The sequence below is a fragment of the Heterocephalus glaber genome, unplaced genomic scaffold (genome assembly GCF_053883595.1).
Source record: "Heterocephalus glaber isolate CG9 unplaced genomic scaffold, H.glaber_assembly_v1.0 deba00001124, whole genome shotgun sequence".
NCBI classification, from domain to species: Eukaryota; Metazoa; Chordata; class Mammalia; order Rodentia; family Bathyergidae; genus Heterocephalus; species Heterocephalus glaber.
The window spans coordinates 1,104,655-1,132,253 of record NW_028258197.1 but is presented as its reverse complement, the minus strand read 5'-3'; the positions used below and the strand labels follow the sequence as shown (position 1 = coordinate 1,132,253).

The following is a 27,599-nucleotide window of genomic DNA, read 5'->3' as shown; positions in this document are numbered from 1 at the left end:
AGTGAGACCCTGTCTCCAAAAACCAAAATAACAACAAAACAAAACTAAAAAACAAAAACAAGAATCTTGGCCAGGCATGGCGGTACATGTCTACGGTCTTCATTACTCAGAAGGCAGAAGTAGGAGGATGGCCTGAAGCCAAGAGTTCAAGACCACCTGGAGCTACACAGTGAGATCCTACCTTTAAAAAGTATGTTACAGGGGCCGGGGATCTGGCTCAGTGGTTTCTCAGCCTGCTGTGCAAGCTCAAGGACCTGAGTTCGATCACAAGTACCAAAAAAAAAAAAAAGTATGTTACAGGGGAAAATGTCTTCCTAAACATAATATAAACAAAAATCAAGAAGATAGACTTGACAACAAAAATTTAAACTTGATAGAAAAATAAACCATCAATGAAGATTTTAAAAAATATATCAAACTTGGAGAAAATATTTAACAAATATCCATTAAAAAAATAAATGAAGAAAAAAGACAAAAAAACCTCAACAGAAAAAGAGACAATTTACAGAAGAATTAGGAATACACACATGAAAAGATGTTCCATGATTAGGACATTGCATATTAAAACAACCTTCATCTCGGTATGCCTAAGCAGGATGAAATCAGCCTCATGGGGAAACAGCAGCATACAGCCATGGGCTCTATACTGCTTGGCCTCCTCCACAATGACAGGAAGAATTGTGCAGTTCTTTCACATCTTCCCTGCTCCCCCAGAGTGGGAAGTGGTATAACTAGAGGAAGAAGCCATAAGCCACAGGAAAAGAGGGATCTAAACCATTGGATTTTAATAAACTATGACTAAGATAATTCTTTAATGTTTCTCTGTGCTAGGTTGGATCAAATTAATGAGCAGTATAAAAAACCTTCATCGTCTAGAGCTGTGTTATCCAATTTGGCAACCAATAGCCACATGGTTCTATTTAAATTAAATTTAAAATTGATCCCTCAGTCTCACTAGCCACATATGAAAGGCTCACTAGCCACATGTGGTTAGTGGCTACTGTACTGGGCAGCACAAATATAGAACATTTCCATTATAGCAGAAACTTTTATTGGACAGATTTGATAGAATATTACTACAAACCATAATCTGTCCTTCATGTAAAGCCTGACATCTCAGGAAGATAATTCCGCCATAGTTTTTCCTTTGGAAATTATACTGCCAAATATATTGATTTGTCTCCACTAGGAAATCCATTCATGATATATATAATTTTTATATCTTTATTCTCAAATCCACTGTTCCAAGCAGTGATAGTGTTAGTTACTATTAAAGATACTATCTAGATGGGTTATATAGGAAGGTGTTTTCTGGAGCCTCTGGAGAGAAGATAGTTCTTTATTAATTCCTGATATCAAATCATACCCTCACTTCAGGGATTCACCAAGAGTTTAAAGGGGAGCAGCTTTGCTCAAGGACTGTCTAGGCAACATAATGTGACTGTTGCAAAATAAAACAAAGGGCTGGGAGTGTAGCTAGCTCACTAAGGCCATCGGATCAATCCCTAGTAGGAGAAAAAAAAAAAAAGAAAAAGAAAATGGCCTTTCTGGATAAAATACCACAAGTCTACTCCAGATGTTCCTAGCACAATCCTAGAAAAGAATCAGGCTCAGAGATTTAATTCTCCTGTATTTGGTCTGCCAATGAGCCATTCAAAACCCCTAAAAGCCACCTGATAGTCTGATCGAGATCAGAAATCAGGACTTTGATGAAAAATCAAATGAACACTATACAATTGTAATGAGGGAACCTCAATACCCTACTGCTACAAATAGATCAACTAGACAAAAAATCCACAAAGAGATATCAGAACTGAACCAAACTTTTGAACAAATGGACTTAGATGTTTACAGAGTGTTCCATCACATCATCAGAATACACATTCTTCTCAGCTGCACATGGGATATTCTCCAAAATAGACCACATACTAGCTCACAGAACATGCTTAAGTAAATGCAAAGGAACTGAAATTATACCATGCATATTATTAGACCATAGTGTATGAAATTGGAAATCAACGTTGAAAGAAACCACAAAACTCCCACAAACACATGAAAATTATTTTCTTTTTTTTTTTGGTACCAGGGAGCGAACTCAGATCCTTGCGCTTGTGGGGCAGGCGGCAGAATCACTGAACTAAATCCCTGGCCCAACACATGGAAATTAAATAACACCCTCTTGAATAACCAATGGTCACAGATGAAATTAAAAAAGAAATTAGACATTTTTTACAACTAAATGACAATGCCAGTACAACACACTGGAAGTTATGGGGTGCAATGAAAGCAGTTCTACAAGGGAAATTTATAGCGGTGAATTCCCATATCAGAAAAACAAACTGAGCTCAAATAACCTAATGTTGAACCTTAAGCTTCTAGAAAAAGAGGATCAAGTCAAGCCCAAAGCTCTTACAAGAAAGGAAATTATAAAGACCACAGCAGAAATTAATGCAATGGAGACTAAGAAAACAATACAAAGAATCAATGAATTGAAGAGTTGATTCTTTGAAAGATTAAATAAAATTGAGGCTGGGGATTTAGCTCAGTGATGCCATGTCTCCCTTGTAAGCACAAGGTCCTGAGTTCGATCCCTGGTCCAAAAAAAAAAGATTAAATAAAATTGGCAAACCCTTAGCCAATCTCATCAAAAAAAAAAAAAAAAAGGAAAGGAAAGAAAAGACTCAAATCCATGCAATTAGGAATGAAAGGGGTGAAATCACTACAGAAATCCAGAAGATCATCAATACCTACTTGAAGAACGTATTCTAATAGGATGGAAAACACAGAAGAAATGGGACTGATTCTTAGATACATATGAATTACCAAAACTGAATCAGGAAGATTTAAAAATTCTAAATAACCCAATATCAGTCAATGAAATTGAAGATGTAATTAAAAACCTACCAACAAGGAAAGGCCCAGGCCTTGATGGATTCACTGCTGAATCCTACAAGAAATTTAGAGAAGATCTAATGCCTCTACTTCTCAAACTCTTTAATGAAATTGAAAGGAAAGTAATACTTCCACATTCATTCCTGGAAGCAAGCATTAACTTGATACCAAAAACCAGAAAAAAAAAAAAGAGAATCAGGCCAATCTCCCTAATGAATATGGATACAAAAATCCTCAATAAGATACTGGCAAACAAAATACAGTGAATTATCAAGAACTTTATATACCATGACCAAGCAGGATTCATCCCTGGGATGCAAGGATGGCTCAACATATGCAAATTAATAAATGTAATACACCATATTAACAGAACCAAGGACAAAAACCATTTCAATAGATGCACAAAATTCATTTGACAAAGTCCAACACCCATTCATCATAAAAACCCTACAGAAAACTGGAATAGATGATCTTTATCTCAATCTGATAAAAGTCATCTATGACAAACCAACAAGCCAACATCATATTAAATGGACAAAAACTGAAAACATTCACTCTAAAATCAGGAACAAGACAAGGATGTCCACTATCACCACATTTACTCAATAGAGTTCTGGAAACATTAGCCAGAGCAATGAGACAAGAGAAAGAAATAAAAGAAATAAGGACAGGAAAAGAAGTTAAATTATCATTATTTGTGATGACATGATACGTAGAAGACTCCAAAAACTCACAATACCTATACTACAAAGCTACTGTGATTAAAAACAGCATGCTAGGGCCAGGGATTTAGCTCAGTGGTTCCACCGCTTGCCTTGCAAGCACAAGGACCTGAGTTCGATCCCTAGTACAAAAAAAAAAACCAGCATGCTGGGCCGGGGATTTAGCTCAGTGGTTTCGCTGCCTGCTGCTCAAGCGCAAGGACCAGAGTTCAATCCTTAGTACCAAAAAACCCCCCCCAAAAAACCAGCATGCCAGTGGCAAAAAAAACAGACCTGAGGATCAATGGAACAGACCAGAACAGAAACAACTCCAAACATACTCATTCACCTTATCTTTGACAAAGGAGCCAAACACCTTTACTGGAAGAAAGATAGCCTCTTTTAATAAATGGTGCTGGTGGGCCAGGGATTTAGCTCAGTGGTTCTGCCACTTGCCTCTCAAGCACAAGGTCCCGAGTTTGATCCCCAGTACCAAAAAAAAAAAAAAAAGACTAATAAATAGTGCTGGAAAAACTCACTTTCCACATGCCAAAGACTTAAACTAGACCCGTATCTTTCACCATGCACTACACTAAAACTGAAATGGATCAAAGATCTAAATATTAAAACAGAAACACTAAATCTGCTAGATGATAGAATAGGCAGAACTCTTTAAGACACTGGTGTAGACAAAGACTTCATGAACAAAACCACAACCATACAGAACTAGCGCAAAGAATCAACAACTGGGACCTCATCTTATTAAAAAGCTTTTGCACAGCAAGACAAACCATAGTGTGGGAAAAAATTTTTGGTAGCTGTTCCTCAGACAAAGGACTAATATCTGGAATATATAAAGAACTCAAAAAACACCAGACCCCCCCCCAAATTTAAAGACCCAATCTAAAAATTGGCATCTAAAACGAATAGACACTTCTCAGATGACGTAGAAACAGCAAATAAATATATGAAAAAAATGTTCAAGTTAGGACACACATGTGTAAATATCCAATAGTTTCTCTAGTGTGAGAAACTGAAAGTGTAAATAAGGATTAAAATGATTAAAATGAATAACTGATAATTTGAAATAGGAAGAAAAGGTCCAAAGGGGTAGGGGTGGTGGGAGGGGAAGGGGAAAGGACAGAAGGGAAAGGAAAGAAGGGAAAGGAAAAATTAAGAGAAAAGAAAAAAAATGGAAACAAAATCTATGTAAATAGGGAAGGGGGGACGGGGTGAAGGACGCACAGGTAATGGGGAAAATAATAAGAACCAAGATACATCCTATACAAGTACAGGTACATCAAGCACCCAATGATAAATGTAAACGTATTGTATACCTAAAATGTACCAATAAAAGAATTTAAAAAGAAAAGATGTTCAAAAGAAAATATGTTCAACATCACTGGTCATTCGAGAGATGCAAATTAAAGTAACACTGAGATTCTATCTCACTCCAGAAAGAATGGCTATTATCAAGAAATCAACCAATAACAAACGCTGGCGGGGCTATGGGGAAAAAGGAACCCTTCTACCCGGTTGGTGGGAGTGTAGGCTGGTACAACCACTGTGGAAATCAGTGTAGAGATTCCTCAGAAAACTAAAACTAGAGGTTCTATTTGACCCAGCTATTCCTCTTCTTGGTATTTTCCTGAAAGAATTAAAAGCATCATACCACAGTGATATATATACACACACCCATGTTTACAGCAGCTCACTCTGTAACAGCTAAATCTTGGAAACAGCCCAAACGCCCATCAACCGATGAATGGATAAAGAAGATGTGGGTTGTTTTCTTTTTAATATAATGGAGTACTACTCTGCAAAACAGAGATTCAAATCTGGAACCACCACCCTATCAGTGTCCTGCCATTAAGGCTTTCAAAAGGAAGGCGATCTTAACCTACAGTCCTCCTCTTTGGGCCCCAGTGGCTAGGGGTGGAGGGTCACCCTTTAGCCCTCTGGCCTTACCCTCTTAAAACAAAGACAAAGTCTGCCCACCAGAATGGATACCTGGCATGAATGAATGGGAAATGTCACTAATTTCCTTTTTTTCTATAAATCCCAATTCTGTAAAAGTGTGTATTTTGAAAGATACTGCTCACATTCCCTGTAAAAAATGAAGCCCACAATGACATCCTCTATAAAACCCTAGGATATAAAATACATGAAAACTAGAGCTGCCTGGCACAGAACAGCTTGAACTTGGCTTCCTGGTACCAACTTTCTAAAGTCCTCAATTCCACACATAGTACACAAATGGTGAAATGCCACAGCTCCTGAAAACAGATCCATAAAAAGAGAATGCACAGTTTTCAAAATCTTGATACCAACATTCTTTCACTCAGGGCTTCAGAAGGCCATTCCTGTCTGACCACCTTAAATATTTGTGGTTTCAATCTGGCAGCTTCTCTGAAACCAAACACATACACTTTCTCAGTGTAAGTTCACTCACTGTAACTGCATACTACTTTGGCAAGAGAGAATTCAGAAGAGTTTAACTGCATAATTAGGCTTCAACACAATTGAGCTTTTCATTTCATATCTACTTCTGAAAATTCTCTTCTACTCCAAGTTTGGCCATCTTTCCAAATCCCATTCAATCAGAGTGTGAAAAGCAGCAATGATGAAGTGGCAATTTAATTTCCTTGTTTCTGCCAGGATGCAAGCTGAGAGCTGTGGACGGAGCTCAGAAGACCTTCCTTCTTCCAGGGCTGGAACAGTCCTAGAACCTATAAGGGAGCAGCAGGACCCTGGTTCTGCAGACCACATTTTCCACAATGTTTCTACCAGGCAGCCTCTAACAACCTTGCAGGCTCGTGAATGGATTTTTAAAAAAGAGGACAGCAGCATATGGAGCTATCTTCAAAGTGGGCTGAAAGGTGCCAGCTGCAGAGCACTCCCAGAATGAACATGTGGAGTTACTAAGGTCCTACAGTGGGACTCTCAAAGCTGAAGACCTTCTCATAAACACACTCTTCACCTCTCCAAATACTCAAAGCACAGGGGAAAAGTGGGGACAGCAACAGGAAGAAGAGGCAAAGAGTTGGTAACTAATACTAAGAGGCACACTTAGGTACACCTAGGCCACACACATACACATACAAGGTCCCATGACCAGAGTCCTGTATCCTTTTTAAACATTTTCCCTCAGACAACTGAGAAATTAAATGGAGTCACATTTTTCTCCATTGAGAATTTCTACTTGGCTTCCCACATAAAATAATGATGATGATGATAACTAAAATGTTCATGATTGGCCAGGTGTGGTGGTGCACGCCTGTAGTCCTAGCACTCAGGAGGCTGAGGCAGGAGGACTGCCGCAAGTTTGAGGCCAGGCTGGGCTACATAGTAAGTTCAAGGCCACCCTGAACTACACAGTGAGAGTGAGACCTTGTCTCCAAAAAAAAAAAAAAAAAGTTCATGACAGAGAAAAAGAAGAGTTTTATAACATTATTTTTACTTTACTAATGAGATAAGATTTAGAATATAAACTGAAAAACTTCCTTTATGTCCTCAAAAGATCAAACTTCCAAAACTGAGGGACTTGGTACAGCTTCCCATGACCTACAGACATCATGAAGAAACTTCCAATTCACCAGCCTGATCCTAAAAGCTGGGCTACTCTACAGGGAATTGGATTGGCACCACATCACTGAACCATCCCAACCTCCCTCTGCTGCCCGCCCACAGGTGGCACAAGATCGGTCAGTTATATGGAAGTCATGATTCTGAGTAGAGCTGGCACCTTCACTTCCTCCTTTAGCAAAATAGCAGAATAGAGGAGAATAATAAAATAGCAGCAGTTAAAATGACTTCAAATTCTAAGACCAAGAAACGAGGTCAAGTGGCAGGCCAAAACAAGGATGAAACTTTCCCCTTTATGAACAGTCAACCCCATTCCTTAGCCATCAGTCCCACAGGGATCATGACAGGTTTCCTAAGCTCAGTGCTTTCTGAGAACTGCAGCACACACAAACACAACTACTGATCAGAAGGCAACTTACCGTCTCTCCCCATTGTGCTCAAACTTGATTCTGACGTCACTCTGCCAAAAGCAATGATACATAGGTTAGAGAGTTCTTTAGTACACACTACTCCATCCATTCCCAAGTAAGCCTTGGGCAGTCCTTTAACAACAGTAGGCAAATACCTCACGGCTCCTGGTTCAGTTACTACCCAGAAAGGCATTTCTTTCCAATGAGTTACAACTTCTAGTTCTAATCTCAGAAGCAACAAAGCTCTTGGGACAAGATCCCTAGGTGCCTGCCCCAGCTCAGTTTCTAGATTTATACAGTCTCTACTTCTATAACAGGCTATGGAATTTCTCCTACTATACACTTCCTCACCAGGATACCTTTCCTTCTTGATACTACTAAATAAATCTTGAGGCAGACCACAGGCAAGTTGCTTATCCTCTGTGATTTTTATTCCATTTGTAAAGTGGGGTTAAACATATCTTGCAGAGTTGCTATGAGGACTAAATGAGTTGTTAGTAAAATACCTGACATGCAGTAGACATATGATAAATATTTGTTTGCTTCTGCCGCTGCTATTTCTACCACTATCATGGGATTTCCCATAATCTTCACCAGGCTATCCTAGTGGAATTAAAGGAGGACCCTAAACAAATTACCTTAGACACTGTTCCCAGCTTTCTCCAAAGTGACCATTCTTGGGCATATAAATTGGGAGGGCAGGAATCATGTTTATCTTGTTTCTATATGCCCAGGGCCAACCAAAGGGAATGACATATAATATTTGTTAAGTGGATGAAGGATTGAAGAACAGAACTGAGACTAAATGTCAAAAATATAGGGACGTAGAAATATTAAAATGTTATTTTTAAAATCCAGGAGAAATAAATATTGTAAACATTATTTGAGGGAGTTAGAAAAATGAGAGGAAAGAGATATTACAGAAGAAGACATAGCAGGGGGAAAAGTAAAATTGTCAGGAAACCAGAAAATAATAGATGAAGAGAAGAAAGAATTCATAGTCGCTGAGTAAAACATTATACTAAAAAAGACAAACAACAGACTGTGGCTTATGCTGGGCACAGTGGCGCATACCTATAATCCCACTGCTTGAGAGGCTGAAGCAGCAAGATCTCAAGTGTAAGCTCAAAAGCAGCCTGAGCTACACAGCAAGACCCTGTCTCAAAAAATCTAATACTTGGCCAGGCATGATAGTACATGTCTGTAACTCCAGCACTTGGGAAGCTGAGGCAGGAGGATTGCCAGAGTCTGAGGGCAGCCTGGGCTACATAGTGAGACCTTATCATTAAAACAAAACAAAGACCTTCAAAGCTTCTAAATTGGAAAGCAAATAGCAGTCAGAGATGACAGAAAAAGGAGTTTGAAAGGTAGGGAGAGTACATAAAGGACTCCCTTCTCCCGCAAAGGGCTAGAATTCTCTTCTAGTCTGCTGAATTGGAACAATGGTTCTCATCTACCCTCTAAAAATTACTGAAAACCTTAAGAGCTTTTGTTTATCTGGCTAATTTAAACTAATATTTACCATAATAGAATTACATATATTAATTAAGCTAATCCCCACAACAGGTACTATTACTATCACTATTTTACTGAAGATAAACAAGTTTTACTGAGTTACAACAAGGTTCAGTAAATTCACCCAAGGTCACATCATACTCTTTGTAAAGTAAGAGCCAGGACTCAAACTCTAGAAGCCTGGCTCCAATGGGACCATTGGCAGCAACTGAAAGCAACACTACCAAAGAATCTTATGTGACCTTACTTTTTGGAATTCATGAAGAAAGAGATTAAAAGCTCCCCATATCTAGGGTAATAATGGAGTCAGAACCTAGAGACCAAGATACCAACCACATAGTAAACGGAGGAGCCAGAAGGGGAGCCTTTGGTTGAGGTTGTGGATGGATGGGGCCAGAGAAGGTAGAACAGGAAGGTGTCCCTATCTGACCTGCACTCCAGGTAGAATGTATGCATGTGTACCTATGTATAGTACACGGACAGAAGGTACGGCAATGCAGTGGAGGGAGATGCCATATGGATTCAAGGTTTATATGAGTGACAGCAGTTTTTTCATCACTGTCTTCTTTTTTTCCTTTCCTCTCTATTCTAAGCAACTGCCATAACAAGAGCCCTCCAAAACATGGTCCTTGAGACATGTTGTCATGCTCCGACATGTGGTCTCCAGTTTCTCACTTTCTACTACCACAATGGGCTCTGGAGCATCCCAAGTACTCATTAAACTTAATAGTCCTTTCTGCCCCTGTAGGTAGGCTACCAGATCCTTCCACTGCTCCTGCCTACAGCCCAGTACACCTTAGTGTAGCTCTCATTATTAGTACTTTTTAAATTAATAGATTTTTGGAAGTTTTAGATCTACAGAAAACTTGAGGAGCTAGAGCAGAGGTCCCATATAATCCCCTCATACAACTCTTCCCTATTATTAACATCTTACATCAGCACAGGATGTTGCCTTTTGTTACAATTAGGTTTTTCTGTTGCTGTTGTTTTTTGGGTTTTTTTGAGATAAGGTCTCTCCATGTAGTTCAGACTGGCCTTGAACTCATATGTAACCCAGGTTGGCCTGGAACTCTCAGCAATCCTCCTGCCTTAGACTCAGGCGGAGTGCTGGGATTACAGGCCTGTGCCACCACACCTGGCTAATCAGTTAATATTGATGTATCAACTAAAGCCCATCGCTGATTCAGATTTCCTCAGGTCTTTTTCTGTTGATTTTTATCTAATTTTTTTCAATCTTAAAAATTGTGGCAAGAAGGAACCTCCTCAGTCTCTTTACAGGCTGAAAGAACTAAATTTATTTTATGATGGGCTCTAACAGGAACACAGCTCTACATGAAATTAATTAGAAATGGAACTGAACTTTTGCTCCAAATCACAAATCACTTGTATTCAAGCCTAACCAAGCTTGGGACTACTAAGCAGTACAAAGATGCCTTTTCTGATGCCATGACAGCCATCCCAGAGCAGGATGCAGGCTTCCATGTCTCATGTGATGTGCACAAATCCGCATTTCTCCTGACAGGCTGACAACAATAAGCCATGGATAAGGATGGTTCAGAAAAAGATAACTTGGGCTGGGGATTTAGCTCAGTGGTTTCACTGTCTGCTGTGCAAGCGCAAGGACCCGAGTTCGATCCCCAGTCCAAAAAAAAAAAAAAACTTTATTCAATCTCTTCCTGCCAACTATTCTTCACCTCTCAGAGGCATTTTGTACTGGTAGCCAAGTCCTCTGACTTCTGTGACTATTCTGCCCAGGGAACCTGCCACTACTCTAGCCACTTCTGTTTCCTTGCTGATTCTTTGTGCCCTCTTCTCCCCTCATCCCACATGTAACCATGGGCTTTTAATCTCCAGCTTCCTTTTCCCTTCAACACTTTCTCCTCAGTAGGGATACAATTAATCACAAGTCAATCTCTAAATAGAAGATTCTCAAATCTCTATGTTCAGCCCCAATCTATGAAGCAAAACTTCTTCTGCTTGTCATGTATTTGAGGCAGATATGTAGTTGTTAAAAATGTAGCACTGGGGTCAAATTGCTTACTTTATGCCCTAGCTCTACAGCTTCTTGTGTGATCTTGAACTTGTTATGTAACCTCTCTGTGACTGTCTCCTTGTCTCTAAAGTAAAAATAACAATAGCAGTATTTATCTGATGGATTTACACTTACTTATAATAACAACTGAGTAAAGAGATTAGAATAATACCCAATTTATAAGTGCTCAATAAGTGATAATACAGGCCCATTATGCTTGAATCAAAACCACCAAGGCCAACAGTTTTTCAGAATCCACATTTAGGACTTATTGAGGTAGTGTGGTATGTATTCTATATATCATGTGATGCCTTCCCTCTTCCCAGAGGAGTGAGGGGGTGGCTGGCATAGCACTCCTATCAGAGAGGCAGAATGCTCACAAGTATTTCCTGCACTCCCCTGCATTTCCTGAAGTTAGTTTAGGTATTTTTTCCCCTGCTTGCCTAGTTCTGAACAAGAGCTGGGAAGAGAACTGATTCTAAACTTTTCCCTAGCAGCCATATGGCCCAAGACAGTGAGGCCCCCTCCACCGAAGTTGCTAAGTGACTATAAAGAACACTGTCTTCCCCTCCATACTAGACATATCATCATAAGTTTCTACAGTTTGCAGTTTGTCTGTTAACATAGTACAAACTAGTTATCCAAGCTATCCAATTTTTGTAGTGAAAGTATGAATATGTATAATAAATGGGATGGAGAAAGACTATAAATATCACTGGGTCTGTTCAGGCCAAGTTTTGCTGCCAAATGAGTTTTCTGCAAATCAAAAAAAACCCCAAAGCTTTAGTTTGCAGAATTCTTTGGATTTCAGACTGCACAGAAGAGACTGTGGACTTGCAAAAATCAACACACATGGGCCAGGGATGTAGTTCAGTGGCACCATGCCTGCCTGGCAAGCGCAAAGTCCTGAGTTTGATCCCTAGTACTGGAAAAAAAAAACCCCAAAACCAACCCCCACACCCCCCCACACACATCCCTCACATACTTTCAAAGTTTTTTTCCACTGTAATCTCAAAACTTAACCTGGCCATATATATCTACATTAACTACCCTCCAAAATTAGTTTCCCTTCTCAGTGTTGCCACTTCTAGCTTTAGTACTGCTGTTCTCTCAACTATACATAGTTAAACTCTGAGTTTTGCTTGATCCTTTCTCCCTCAGACAGACATCAAGTTCCAATTCTCGCTTCAAAGGCCTCCAGTATGAAACTTCACTTTCCATTCTTTCTGACATCTTGTTGGTCACCTGGATTCCAAAAACCACCTCTATACTTCTCAGCTTCCCCCTTCCAGCCCACACTACATTCCTCTACAGGTCTAACCATCTTATCTATCTCATTCAACATAAGCTTTCCTTAATCAAAAAGTAACCAGTGATACCCATGGTCTACGGAATAAAGTCTAAATTCTCTGCTATCATTTGAAGTCCTCTAAAATTTAGGCTCATTTAGTTTACCTAACCATCTCACACTTTTTGTTCCCCATGGTAACCCTCCTCTCCAACCAGATCAATGCTCTCCCTTATTTTCTGAAATGCAGTATACCATATTCATTCCTTCTTTGTAGACCTTTTGAATCATCTGCTTTATGACCTGGAGTGTCCCCTTCCTCCTCCCCAACCAACTAAACTTTTATACAACCTTCACAGCCTGGCTCAAATGCCACCTCCATTTGAAATGACTCCTTAGTGCCTTTGAACCAAGCTTTATACCTTTTACTTTCCTGGTTTTCTATAGCACTCACTTTTTTGGACCATACAATTAATTAGATACAATCACATCCAACCATAATCTCTTTTTTGTGTGTGTATTTCTCATTTTCCTAAATAAGACTGTATAATTCCGGGAGTACAAGGCACATGACCTATATTTTTTACATGTGTCCATCTAAGAAGGCTGACTATAGGAATAACGTTGAACGGAATGAAGAGGAACCACAGATGCTGAGAAAAAAAGTTCAAAAATTTACAAAGGTTCAAGTCTCCTCCTCATCACAGTTAACTGGTGAGAAGAACAGTGAGAGTCACGCTCAGAAGAGGAACAGGTTATAGTAAAAGAAAAGGAAAAAAACAAAGAAGGCAGAGGAAGAAGAAGAGAAGAGGGACAGAGCAGCCCTTAAACTTAAGCAGAAATCACCCTCTCAAAGTCTGTACTTCATGGTTGAACATGTAATCTGAGAGTGCTCTGGGGAATCCAGTAAAATCAAACTATTTATTAAACAAAGGTTTATGAACTAATTTGATCTGGCAAATGCCTCAGCCGTTATCTTTCTTATCCTCTCTCTGATTTGTATTACCCCCTGTTCTTGTATTTGCTGTATATAACTTGGATAGCTCTTTGGAACTGCAGTCTTTATTTTGCCAGACAGTAAATAAATAAAAGAAAAACACAACAAAAATAAAAATTTTATTTGTAATCATGACTCAAGAAAGTCAGAAGAGAACAACAGAAGAAATGATTATGAATCAATCTTACAAAATAAAAGGTCAGGCTTGTGTGTTATTGTATATCTTATGTTCAAGCTGGCCAGCCCATCTTATCAATAATCCTCAAAAGAGAAAGGAAATTCTGAAGAGTTAGGTCTATCACTGTAAAAGCAAAAGACAGTCTACTCAATCACTGACCCTGCTATGGGTGAGTCCTCTGGGACTGACAGCAAAGGCCCTGCCCTGCTGGTGTTTTCCATAAAGAAACCAGCTTTTCCATTCTGAAGGGCCTACTAGTAAGTATTTGGAGAGGCAGATCCAGATCCCGGGTTCTGTTTAAGCATCTACCTAACATTTTGATAAGATCCACTGTGGTTTTCAGAAATTAGGCTAGATTCAGAAGTTTGCAAAAGACCATCAAGCAAATGGTAACAACAAGGGTGAGAAAACCCATAACCCAAGGTTATATGACTTATATTTGGTAAAACTTCTCTGACAAGGAATCAGAAGATTTAGGTTTGCTATCTGGCTCTACTTAATACCTCTGTGTAAAATCTCTGGAAATCTTAAAAGTATTATGCACATGCTTATAATTGTTGATATTATTAACTGTTGCTGTGGAAGGCACTCTGTAAATTGAAAAATCATATGTAAACAGATGGTTAACAAAAACTCTAGGACTTCTAGGCTAGTGTTCTTTCACTATATCAAATTATCAGCCCCACAAAGAACCAGCACCCATAAAGCACTGAGTATATGACAGCTGATGGGATGTTGCCCACTACAGCTTACAAAACCATACACAGACCCAAGCCATAACTAGGATGGGTCAAACATCTAATCATGCTGCAGGTCTCCAGAGATCTAATATACAGAAGGGAGAATGCAGAGAAGACAAGAATCTACCTCTTAGCTGAGTAACCCATTATCCATGTACTCCTACAGCTCCTCAGAATGCTTACTTGTTATCAAATGCATTCTCTCTTTCAATTGGTTACTCAGCTTGTTTATTTAAGGAAATGGATATCTAAGATTCTGCCAAGAGAGACTGAATTAGGTTCTCTAGTTCTTCCAGTACTCAGCCCTCAAACAATTCCATCAATGAACTCAGCTCCTTGGCTTTCTTAGCTGTGCCAAGCATGAGTCCCGTGAAGCTGTGCCAATCTCAACTCGGTTTTTGTAGCCAGCACCACCATTCTCACACTGAAGGACTGTTTGCCTCTGCCAACATCATTCTACCCATGAATAAACAGCCTTTATCGCTAGCCAAAATGCTTGGGTTACCTTCAACTGTGACTCTGCAATTTGAATCTTTAGCTCAATTTGACATTTCTTAACCCAGTTTGGCTTCTCTTAGCCTTCAAATTAGTTTTTGATCTTTCAGTCCTCTCTCTTCCTAAGCATGGACTTTCTGGCAGAAGAAATGGTAATGAAAAAAAAGTCAAAAGAAAAACCAAAACCCTGTTCCATTCTATCCCAGGCCTATGCTAGGAGAAACAATAATAAATGTTAATTTACTCAGTAAATTGCAAACTTTAACAGATTATTAACATGACGAGGTTCTTTTTATTACACTAAATTGCAAATACCTCTCCCCCATGCATTCCCCACACACCTATCTCACTCAATTTCTCCAGAAGTGAATTCTCTTTTTGCTTTCAGGAATTTGCTCTCTTGTTCAGAAGCTGCTGTACTTCTCAGGAGATAACATTTTACAACCTTGACTTCATTAAGGGGAGAAGCTATTTTGACATTTTCATTGCCCCTTTACCTAATATTACCCAATATTAAAACTTTGAGCTTTAATTTCTAAACAGCCATATTATTTCTACAGTTTCCCACTCCCCAAAGAACAGAATGTTAGGATTCCCACCGATGAGTTTATCACAATGCATAGAAACTCATGACCTGTGTAGAAGGAATGGATGCATCGATCTATACCTTTCTAAAGAGACATTTAATTTACCCCCTCCCCCCCTTTTTTGGTGGTATTGGGGATTAAACTCAAGGCCTCCACACTGACCTTTATCCTCAGTCCTTTTTTTATTTTTTATTTTGAGGCAGGATCTCGCTAAGTTGCTAGGTTGTTCAGGCTGGGCTTCAAATTACAATTCTCCTGCCTCAGCCTCCCAGGATGTTAAGATTATAGGTATGTACCACCATGTCCACCTCCATATACTTAATTTCTTGCCCAACAAATCAGCAGTCCCTTTTAAGTCCCTACTGTATTAGATAGTAGAACTTTATGTACTATGTAAGCTTTACAATATATAAAGTTGTACTACCAACAGCCACCAGCCACATGTGGCTAAATTAAAATTTTAGTTTAATAACAAAATTTAAAATTAAGTTCCTCAACACCCATAAGTGGCTAGTGGCAACTATAATGGACAACACAAATATAAACATTTCTGTCATCATCAAGTTTATTGGACAACATTAATAAAGGCTCCTTATCATCTTATATCATCTAATTGTATGGTAACTAGAATAACCAGTGCTCCCTACAAATCCACCAAAACCTCTTGTCTGGGAAATTAATTTTACTCTTCTAGCATGAGAAGCAGAATTTAAAAGCACATTTCAGCTTTAACAGGCAGTATGGGTCCTTACCAAAAATTTCTTTTTTTCACTGGCCCCTGCACATGAGCTTGTTGTTATTGTGGGGCTGTTCAGAAGGGCTGAGCTGCTGCTGCTGTGTTTTTTCTTTAAAAACAAAAAAACTGAGGTTAATAATTTGTATCCTCCATGCAACAGAAGAAAGTTTGACATTATTCAAGCATATTGCAGCTCTAAAGAGCTGATAGGTCTTGTTAAATTTACTTTCTGTCAATCCTTTTCACAACCTCATAACCACTGATTTTACTCCACTAACACAGCAGCAGGCACAGTAAGAAGTGAGGACTTCTCCTATGGTAGCTTTTAGTCTTGAAACAGGATTCCCAAAAAGTAATGCCCCCCTTAAGGACTACTAGGGACTACTCCAGTCCTCTTTTCCCCAGAGTGGTCCCTTTGAGTCCTCCAAGAAAGCTTCCCCTTTTCACCCACTAACTGCTATCCATGCTAATAGTCATTTGGAGAGAGATCAGCTAACTAGAGTGGCTGTGCACACGGACAGGAAGGAAAGTGAGGTCATTAGCCTCAAGCCTGGGGGAGGGGACCTGCTTCTGGTAAAATGCTCCTTCAAAAAGTGGCTCTGAATACAAATAAGTTACTTCAAGGGAAAGCCCACACAATTAGAGTAATGTATGAGAATAGTACAAGAATGGTCTCTAATCTGTTCCTACCCCAGTTTTGTAAGATCAAAGCAGCTTTCTAAACTAATCCTTCTGTTATAACATGAAACAAAAAGACCCCTCGCTAGGTTCCCTAGAATTCCTAAAAGCAGGAAATACTCTAGAAGGCAGACCACAGATAGAAAAAGTTCTAGAGCCTTATACAGTGGTGCTTTCATAAATTTGATTTTTTTCCATGATTCTGGTTACAAACTGAGTTGGATGAGAACCAAATCAAATTCAACAGTTAGGTTCAATGTTGACCTTATGGGGAAATTTGATTCAATTCTTGTTCAGTTCAGTTTGTGACCAGAATCATGGAGAGAACTGAGTTTATGTACCAAGATACCACTGTACCTTCTCTAAGATCCAAATGTACCTCTGAAGAATTGGCAGACAAGATGTAAATGAGAGAGGAGGTTAGCTGATAAGAGAGAGAACCACAAGGGAGAATGTCAGGGAGAAATTTTCATCAAACATGCCCAACAGACCCATCAGATATAGCACTGGATACCCACTAAGTGGGAGAGGTCCCCATTTGTTCACTCTTCTCTGCAGGCCTAAGTACCCAGGAAACAAGACAGTAAATGACACTAACAGTGAGTGGAAGATTCTCAATGGCACATAAATTTAAATGTTAACAAAAACAGGAGTTTGGGATTATGAATCTGAATAAAATAATTGCTAAATAATCAGTAAAGGAAAAAATTATATAAATACTATCCCCATAACAAGTGAAGGAATTATTCTCCGCAGATGAAATGCTATGCATAAGGCTTTGGGACTCCAGATCATGGACCCATATGCGGTTGGCATATACCACCATTTAACAGACTGAAAGGAAAGGACCAACAGTATTCAAGGCTGGTATTTGAGTAGCCTTGGCTTTTCACATAGTTCCATTTGAAAATCCCTCCCCAACAAATCTAGATAACCTCTGCCAGAGCCACACACACCTGCTTATTTGGGTGACTCGTGTCCTTGTTCTTCATGGTCTCATATCCAGACACCCGGGGACGTCGACTCATCTGGAGAGCCACCAGATCCTTCATGATCGAGTCCAATGCCTCCTGCTCATCTGCAATGGAAGAGATCACATGAGCTAAGACACCTTAATACACAGCAAACCGCTTCCACAAATTACATAACACTCAAGGAGTTCTGTCCAGGTAAAATGACAGATCTAGTAACCATAACCACACAGCGGATGCCTCCCAAAAGTAGACAACTGAGGTTAGATTATGGCAATTTGAACTTAAATGAATTCTTATCAGCCCTCCAATCAGATTTCTGTTAGCAATATATACCAACTAATTATGACCAAGGGAGGTGCTCAAACAATTTGTCCAGTTCCAGAGAAACTCAACCAGGAAAAATAGATGAAAAATTGAAGTGAAGAATTATACAGTATAGTGTATAGTAGGGTATTAAATGAAAAGATAAATTCAGAGAAAAGTGATTAAGGGATAGTCAGCCCCAGTCCTATTCTTAAAGCATCATATGTAGGAAAATATATCTTAAAAGGTACCAAACAGGAGGGCTGCAGGTTTAGCTCAGTGGTGCCCCCACCTGCCTCACAAGCGCAAGGTCCCGAGTTCGATCCCCAGTACAAAAAGAAAAGAAAAAAAAGGCACCAAACAAGGAAAGCCTAGCCTTTGAAGGGTGCCCCATAACTCTTTACAAGTTTACAGGCCTTCTGCTTCCTATAGTAAAGTCAATGGGTAATATTATTGTTTTCCTTCCCTAACTGACCAAGCAATGTATTGTTTCTACCTTAGTGGAATTATTTTTAATTCCCTTTTCTTCTAATAGCATGAAGTACTAAGTTCTCATGCACTGAAAACAACTGGCCAAAACCCAGAATCCAAACTACCCCAATTCCAAGTTTTACAAAATTCCCCTGGTTCCTCTAAGAGGATCTTTGTCCATTCAAGTAACATTTAGAGGTTTAAAATTATCTAGAATGTGAGAAATGAACTGTTTCACTTACTTTGGTGACAGATGACTCACTTGGAAACTTTAAAAGAAGTTGGTATAAGCAAGACATAGAGGCAGGGGCAGGAGGATTTTGAGTTTAAGGCTAGTATGGGCTACACAGTGAGTTCAAGACCAGCCTGAAAAAAAAAAAAAAAGACCAGCCTGAACTACTGAGTGAGACTGTCTCAAAAAAAAAAAAAAGAAAAGAAAAAAGAAAGAAAGAAAAAGAAAAGAAAAAGAAAAAGAAAAAGAAAAAGAGAAAGAAAAAGATTTCACCCAGGGCCAGGGATTTAGCTCAGTGGTTTCATGGCCTGCTGCGCAAGCGCAAGGACCCAAGTTCAATCCCCGGTACCAAAAAACAAACAAACAAAAAAAAGATTTCACCCAAAGAGTGCCTATCTTCTTCCCTTTATCCTTATCCTTTGAGAATACGCTAATACCCTGTGAAAAAGAAAGAATAAGCATGAATCTAATCTGTTCTCCCACATTATTTCCCTCTTGCCTCTTTTTAGATCAATCTGTTCAGATACCTGTCATTCCCTCTAAGGATATGTAGGAAAGGAAAGACAAAGGTACCTACAAAAAGATTTCACCAGTTTAAAAAAAAAGTAAAACCAAATTTAAAACTTGCAGGGAAAATACCAGAGTAGCCTATCATATGATTTCACTTCATTTCACATAGAGTGACATATACCAAAAGCATTCAGTAAAGGGAACAAATGAGGAGGAAATATGTATCTCCAAAAAAAAAAAAGTACTCAAAATTAAAACATATAAATTCCATCAATTATTTCATATTTCTAGTAATTTCCCTACAGATTCCTTAAAGTAAGTTTGGGGCTCAGGATGTATCTCAGTGGTGGAGGTGCAGGAGAATGTGCCTGGTTTTTTGTTTTGTTTCTTATCCTTACAACCAAGATTTAAAAACTAAAGCATAAGACTGGAGGTGTAGCTAAGTGGTAGTGAACTCGCCTAGCATGCACAGAGCCTTAGGTTCAATTCTCAGCATTATAAACAAACAAAACCTATCCTATGGTATAATATCTAAGCTAGGAAGACTAGCTTATGCATACAAGCTCACATAAGTTGACCTATATATCATTAAATATAATGTAGGTAAAATTAATTGAGAGGCTGGGGACATGGCTCAGTGGTAGATATGCTTTTTTTTTTTTAGTATTGGAGATTGAACTTAAATGCTCTACCAATGAGAGCCATCTCTAGCTTTTTTTTTTTTCTTTTTCCTATCCTAGTTTTATTTTAAGACAGGGTTTCACTAAGGTGCCCACGCTAGCCTTGAACTTGCCAGCCTCCTGCCTCAACCCCCCTCTCAATCCCCATAGCTAGGATTATAGGTGCACGTGCATGTGTGTGCACACATGCACACACACACGCACACACACACATGCACATTTTTCAAGTCAAATCTACAGTTATGACTGGAGAAATCATTTCTTATTCTTTGGAAGATGCTATTATTATAAGAGCTGGCTTGTTAGGTTGACAAATTCTGCTAACCTGGCATTATTTAATGGATAGACTTGTTTGGTAGTTCTACCATGAGAACACACAACAAAAATGGTTTGGCACTATTGCCTGAAATATGGAACAACTGACAGAAATGAAATAGGGTTATAGAATCTGATTAAGTCACACTAGAAGCAGACAAGTTCTTCAAACTGAGACATGGATAAAAGCAGGAAGTAAATTAAGTGGCTCTTTTAAATATTTCTTCCTGGATTAAGATTTTTAACTGAATTATACTTCTTCAATGGGGCAGTCCTTAAAAATCAAGCAAATAGGGGCCAGGGATTTAGCTCAGTGGTTCCGCCACCTGCCTCAAAAGCACAAGGACCCGAGTTCGATCCCTGGTACCAAAAAAAAAAAATGCTGGATATTATATCGTCAATAGGAAAAGGTCAATGGAAAAAGACTGGAGGTCACTTAATCTATTCTAGTATTTAATTTTATTCCTGAACTTTGCTAAATCATTAACGATTTACTGAATACTTACCATATATTATACAGAAGAAAGTTTTAAAAGCTACTTCAAGGTGTTCAAGCTCCAGGGGTAAAGGATAAATAAGACACAAATATAAGGTTATAGAACAGAGTGAATAGGCAATATACAAACCAGGGTACATAAACACAAATATATAAAATATATTTTTTAAATGTGAGTAGCAAGAGGTTGTGTAGATGATTTTATATAATTACTAACAGAATAAAGATTCTTCCAGAAAAGCAAACTATTCCAGCTTTCTGAGGAGAAAAGAAATTAGTATGCAAATAAGGGATAGAGGGGGAGCTGGGCATGGTGGGGCAGCCTGTAAATCTCAGTGCTACAGAGGCTGAAGCAGGAGGACCATCACAAGTTTTGAGCCCAGCCTCAACTACATAGTGAGACCCTGTCTCAAAAAAACAAAATAAAATAGGGGGGATAAAAAAGGGCTCATGACTGATCAATGAGTAATCCTCATCAAGTAGAGTGGGAAGAAGGGAAATTGACAAAAAAATGCTTTAAGAAGACTGGAAAAAACAACACCGAGAGGCCAAGAGCAAAAAAGGGTAGTGGCAAGGATAGGCCAGGCAAGTCCTACAGAATGGTAGCGGCAGAAACTAAATTTTAAAGGGAACCTAGAGGCTGAAGGTAAAAGCTGGAAGTAATAGAAAGTAACTGCATATTTGTGAACTTTACACATGAACAACTTAGGGTAAGGGTAATAATGCTATAATCGTGAAAAGACTTCCTAAAGATAGGGGTGGTCTGACATACTTTAAAAGCTGCCAAGAAAAAGTATAGAGAGGAAGAAGTTAATTTCTAAAGATTAAGAAGTTAGAAATCGGGCTGGGGATTTAGTTCAGTGGCACCACACCTGCCTCACAAGCACAAGGTCCTAAGTTCGACCCCCCCAGCTAACCCCCCCCACCCCACCCCCACCCCCACCCCGCCACAAAAGTTAGAAATCTAGGAAAGGGAGGAGTATTCACAGAAAATAGAAAGGGAAAGCTGGTGTGGCGGCACACACTTTAACTTCAACACTTGGAAGGTTGAGGCAGGAGGATCGAAAGTTTGAAGACTACCTGGACAACATAGTGAGATCTTTACTTTAAAAAAAAAGTATGCTCTTAAGCAGTATTTTTGTTTTTGTGGGTTTGGGTTTTTGTTTTTGTACATAGGATCTCACTAAGTTGAATAGGGTGGACTTTCAATCCTCCTGCCTCAGCCTTCCAAGGAGCTGGGATTAGAGGTGTGTGTCACAATGCCTGGCTCTGTTTTAAACAAATAAGTAACCATCATTCCCCAGGCAAGCATTTTTTCTTCTCCTATACCCTGAGCTATGAAGTGGATCTCTCTCTTTAGCTCCAACAGAAATTCACCTATCCAGCTTCAGCTATTACTACTATCTAAAAAAAAGGAGGGGCAGGAGATTTTTGACGCACTTCCATTTATGAGTTCCCTTGGCTAAAAATCCAGAAAACTTGCCGGAAGCACCACGTAGCCCTACAAACATTGTCATCCTGCAAGATGTGTATGCCACACATTCTCTTTTTCATATATACAAATCCCCAGAGAAATATTTTAGTCTGTTTTCACTGAACTAATTGATATTACTAATTCATTTTGCCAAGCTCTACCTAGCTCTGCCAGATCATCTGATCACACTGTTCAACCAGAAGACCCTGTGCTTCAGGGTCCGAGTCAGGTTTTCCTTTTCCTTTTCATGGCATTTCACATAGTCCCACTGCCTCCACCCTGTCATACCCAGGTAAACATCATTTTACAATAATTATGTGCAAATAAGGACCAATCCTCAAATCACAAGACATTTTTCTCCCTCAAGAATATAGCTGAACATTTGCTAAATCTCAAAGTCAAATTCTGGTGTTTATTTTTCTGTTCCTAGGATATATAATACACATTCAATATTAATTGGTGATTCAAAATTTAAAAATACACATTACAAAGTAAACCACTGCTCCCTCATAAGAATCAGTATACATGTTTTACTTTAATATCTGATGTAATCAAACTAAAGAACTATATGTGCTAAACTACAGAAATGCTTTCTGCTTCCTGTGTACTTTTACACACTTTTGACAAAATACTGTACCTACACTTCCTGGTTGATCATCCCTAATGCAAGAATTCAAAGTCTAAAATGGATTAGGGATACTCAACCAGTGAAGTCTATGCAAATATTCCAAAATCCAAAAAAAAATCTAAAATCTGAACACTTCTTGTCCCAGGCATTCTGGATAAAAAATACTCATCCTACAGTTGTTTATATGTTTCTGGTTTACATTACCTATCTATAACTTCTTGGGACAGGATAATGCAAGTACAGGGATTAATGCTATACCTAGAACAAAAGCACTAGATAAATGCGCAAAGAATAATTAGATAACTTACTAGAACTAGGAAAACTGCTTCTTATCCTCTGTATATTCCCCCAAGTAATCCTCAGATGGATATTTACCTTTTAAAAATGCCTAAAATTCAGTTTTAAAATCCAACTGTCATTTAAAAAAAATGTTAGAAATCCAGTCAGGACATAGCCATGTTGATTTATCTTTCCCCCCCCCAGGTACTAGGACTTGAACTCAGGACTTTGCGGTTACCAGGCAGGCTTGGTGCCACTGAGCTACATCCCCAGCCCTTGATTTATTAAATTGTAATCATTTCAATTAAAATAGCTGCTGGGCTGGGTGTGGTGGCACAGGCCTGTAATCCCAGCACTTGGGAGGCTGAGGCAGGAGGATCACCTCAAGTTCAAGGCCAGTCTGAACTACATAGTGAGAACCTATCTCAAAAAAACCCCAAAAAACAAAAACAAAACAGTTGCTAATCATTCTGAGTCTACACAGGTGGTCCAAGTCTAGCCAAACTGAGTTGAGACTGGTCTTACAGGGACCTCCAACAGCTTGGGAACCCTAGACACAGATTTCTCTTTGCAAATCACAATGATTGTGATTTGAAACCAAGTTCTCAACCCAGAAACAATCTTTAATCCTATAATCAGTTCACTATAGTTTCCCCTAACATTTCCAAGTCATTACACATTTTGCAGTAACATATCCTACTAAGTTTTAGACTGCATTTATGAAAGACTAAATAAACACAAGTGAATAAGTCTCAGGTATTAGTAACAGCATTTTGCTACTATAATTACTAAAACTGGGAGAGAATCCTAGTGTGACCAAGAAAAACAACCAACCTGCCCCAATTTTTTAAAATAGCCACATGATATCAGAGGCAAAAACAAAACAAAAAAAACCCCAAAAAACAAAAACCAGAATATTTCCTATTATTTACAAGGATAAGTTTAGTTTCCACCAGAAATGAAGTAGGGTCAACAGCCAGTATAACATCTAACCTGTTTTTATTAACAACCCAAGCTGTCAAACAAGCTTGAGTCTGGAGCATAGAACAGTTCAGGAAATATAACTATTAACCAAAGAACCTGCAAAGCAGGGATGCAAATTTAGTCCTTTCTTCACTGGGCTTAAATTTAACAAGTTTAATCAAAATATTAAGGAGTCCATGTTTCTTTTTATCAAACCCTTAAATTTGTTTATTTAGTTTGGTGCTGAGGATTGAACCTAGAGGCTTTTGCTTGCTAATGAATTTATTTAGAACTACAGCAACCAAAGCAAACTAACTAAACTGGAGATTTGAATTTTTATCATTTATATCATCAAAATGTAACTGGTATTTCAAAAAAGCTGTGTGTCTGTGTATCCTCACTGAGCCCTAATACAAAACAATAAGAGCCAAGGGTCTGACAGAATTCAACATTAATTGTGTGTAAAAATCATCCATAGAAAAGAAAGAGAAAGGGAATGGTATGGAGAGAAAGTGCTAAAGAAAGCCAGGTCAGTAGTTCCTGCTATACTGCAGCCTCCAGACAAAGTAACTCTCCCTTTACTGTTCAGTTTCTTCATGTAAAACTGACATGGAGACAAATGAGAAGACACTGCTGATACTTTTTTCTTTGGGGCTCTACTTATATATTTCCTTTCCTCTCCATTACTGTTTCTCCATATACTCACATTTAAACTTTTTGAAGATATCTTAAAACATGAAAACAGGCTCACACCTATGAAATGTAGCCCTCATCTCTATGAGGGTGGGCTTACTGGTTCTGCAGTCAAAGTGTGGAGTAGGAGCTGGGTGTGGGTATGGTGGCACACACCTGTGATCCCAGCACTTGGGAGGCTGAGGCAGTAAGATCCCAGCCTAGACTATGTATAGGGATACTTCTTCTCAAACAACAACAAAAAAAGGTGTGGAGTGGGGAGACTGTACACTCTCAAGTATTTCACATTTCCCTGAGTCTTAAGGCTACCTCCACAGGACAAGAGGAAAGACTAATTAGAAAGAATATTACAATACAGGCTCGTAATTCAATTCAAAGATTTAGTTCCAATTCTATAACACAAGACAAATGTTAGAAGCCCGGGGAGAACAAAAGAATTCTGTGCCTCATTTGTAGGAAATGTTCAATAAATAATAGTTGAATTATATATTCAAATATCAGAACTTAATTGGATTTCTTTTATGCCTGTCATGGGAGACCTCCAGAAAAGAAAAGAAAAAAAAAACAATTAAAAAAAGCATTTCTGAAGTACAGCATGAGAAGGAAACAGTAGGCTCAGCAAAATAATAAATCTTTCCCAAACTGTATAAGAGACACCATGAAACAGAGCAGGCCAATTCATTCAAAGTCAGTGTGGAGATGGGTCACACATGAGTATATCTGGTCAATATGACACAGCATATACACTTAGCCTCCTGCAAAAATGACTTGGTCTTACTATGGGACAAAGCAAACATTAACAATCTTCTTCACATGGGGAATTTCACAGAAGCAATTATTGATTTTGCAAAAGATCTTTACGTTCATTAAAGTTTATTCATTTATCATTTAGGTCAATACCAAATATTCTGCAAAACTTGCGATTAGAGACGATAGTATCACAACACCTGTAGCGACAGGAGAGGCAAATTACACTTAAAATGTTATTTGCCGGGTAATTTGGTCAAGAGTAATTTCCTGAAGTACCAAAAACTATGCGAAATATAATTCAGTTCAAATGCTGCGTTTGAAAGACATTTAAAGATTTTCTTAGATTACATCTTCACAGCCGGAATTGCAAACACTGACAACAAGGAAATGATTTCATAGAGATTCTCTCGTGAGGTCAATGTTCTTTCAAAAGTAACAGGGATACCATGCGATAAAAATAATAGAACTAAAACACTGCAACCAGATTTTCGAAAAAGTAGGATATGAACTATAACCAGCAGCACCCGGCCATTTCCAACCTCCAGCAATCTGCGTGCAGCGCGCATTTCTCAACCGCGCGATGGGTAACAGATCTGCGTTTAATCACCGCGTAGCGAATCTCCGCTCGCCCTCCCCCCAGCGCCCGGCTGCCCACAGGGCTGGAGAGCAAGCCCCGGGAACTCTCACAGGCCAGCCTGTGTGAGCAAAGGGAAGGAAATGACACAGGCAGGAAAAAAAAAAAAAAAAAAAAAGCAAATCAAGGAAAAGACACAACAGCAGCTGGGCCTGCACCAGCCTACAGCCCCAGCCCCACATTGCGCTCTCGTTCCCCCGCCCTCGGGCTCGTGGGCCGGCTCGCAGGGGTCGGAGCGAGCTGCGGGCCGAGCACCGGCCCTGGTCGGGCCGCCTTCGCGCCACCCGGAAGGAGGGCTGCCGAGTGCGATCGGAGGGCCGGGCCGCCCTGAAGGCTCGGGACGCCACGAGCTGGCAGACAGGGACTGCGGTCCGCAGCCCCAGGCCGGGCGGGCAGTCCATGCCTGTCAGGCTGCGGCCCAGGGTCCTCCTCCCCTCAGCCCGGGGTGGGGCGTCGCGAGGCAGCGCGGGCACAGGCCGGGGCGTTGGCGACACTCACCCATGGTGGCGACGACAGCGTCTCGGGCCCAGAAGTGTCACCTTCGCAGCCGGGGCTGCATGCCGGGGGCCCGGGCGGCAGGGACGGCGGCGGACCTGGCTCCGCGCGGGGGCCGCGGGCTGCGCTCCGGGCCCCTGCCGCCTCCCCAGGCTCCGGCTCCGGCTCCACCCGCGGCCGGGCGCTGTGGCATGGGCAGGGTGGGCCGCTACATCCCGGGCACTCCCGGGCTAGGCCTAGCCCGGCCTCGGAGGCGCCGCTCTGCCCGCCCGCCAGTCCCCTACTCCGCAGTCTCTCGGTCCGGCCACTGTTCTCCACCTCAAGAACGCTCCGAAAAACAAACCACTGGTCGCGTAGCTCTCCCACTGCCTGTCACTCACCCTAGCACGCACCAATCACAGGCAGCTACTGGACCTTTGCACCACCCCCACTCACTTCAGCAGCCAATGAGGAGGAGGAAGTCGGCTGCCTCCACCGCCCCCTCCCCACCTCTCTTCCAACACCCTAACTCTCAGCAGCCAGCTAATCATCAACACCACACGATGAATCAGTCCCGCCTACTCTCAGGATACCAATGGGAGAAGCCAAGGCGGTTTCCGAGGACTACCGGGAGCCTGCCAATCATCGAGACAGCGCCTGGTTCCCCCCACTGCTATCCAATCACGGAGAGGCCTCTGAGCATCCACCTCTGCGCATCCCTCGCTGGCGCTCTAGCCCCTCTCCCCGGGAGGTGTCGCTCGCTCCAATCACTGCTCCGGAGTGAGGCTCCGCCCACATTCCAACCTCCGGGCAGTCAGCGGAGGCTCGGCTGGCTCGCGGGCTGAGCTACTCCAGCGCCGGGGTTAGAAGGCAGCAGTAGGGCGCTCGC

The 27,599-nt window shown here is 40.3% G+C and overlaps 1 protein-coding gene across 5 annotated transcripts in view; it reads right to left on the bottom strand.

Annotated features, from left to right (window-relative positions):
* Window positions 1-27,098, bottom strand: part of Map3k3 (mitogen-activated protein kinase kinase kinase 3) — a 67,977-nt gene extending 40,879 nt beyond the window's left edge. Inside the window, exons 1-4 of one of the 5 annotated variants that reach the window (XM_087210169.1) lie at window positions 26,735-27,098; window positions 17,791-17,912; window positions 16,173-16,265; window positions 7,598-7,638 (exon numbers count right to left, since the gene is read on the bottom strand). In XM_087210169.1, coding sequence (XP_087066295.1) covers window positions 7,598-7,638; window positions 16,173-16,265; window positions 17,791-17,912; window positions 26,735-26,738 — 260 coding nt within the window. In that variant the 5' untranslated portion in view covers window positions 26,739-27,098. The remainder of the gene's footprint in view (window positions 1-7,597; window positions 7,639-16,172; window positions 16,266-17,790; window positions 17,913-26,734) is intronic. The other 4 variants (XM_004868608.3, XM_004868607.3, XM_004868610.3 and 1 more) reach the window with 4 other exon arrangements.
* Window positions 27,099-27,599: the final 501 nt, after the last annotated feature.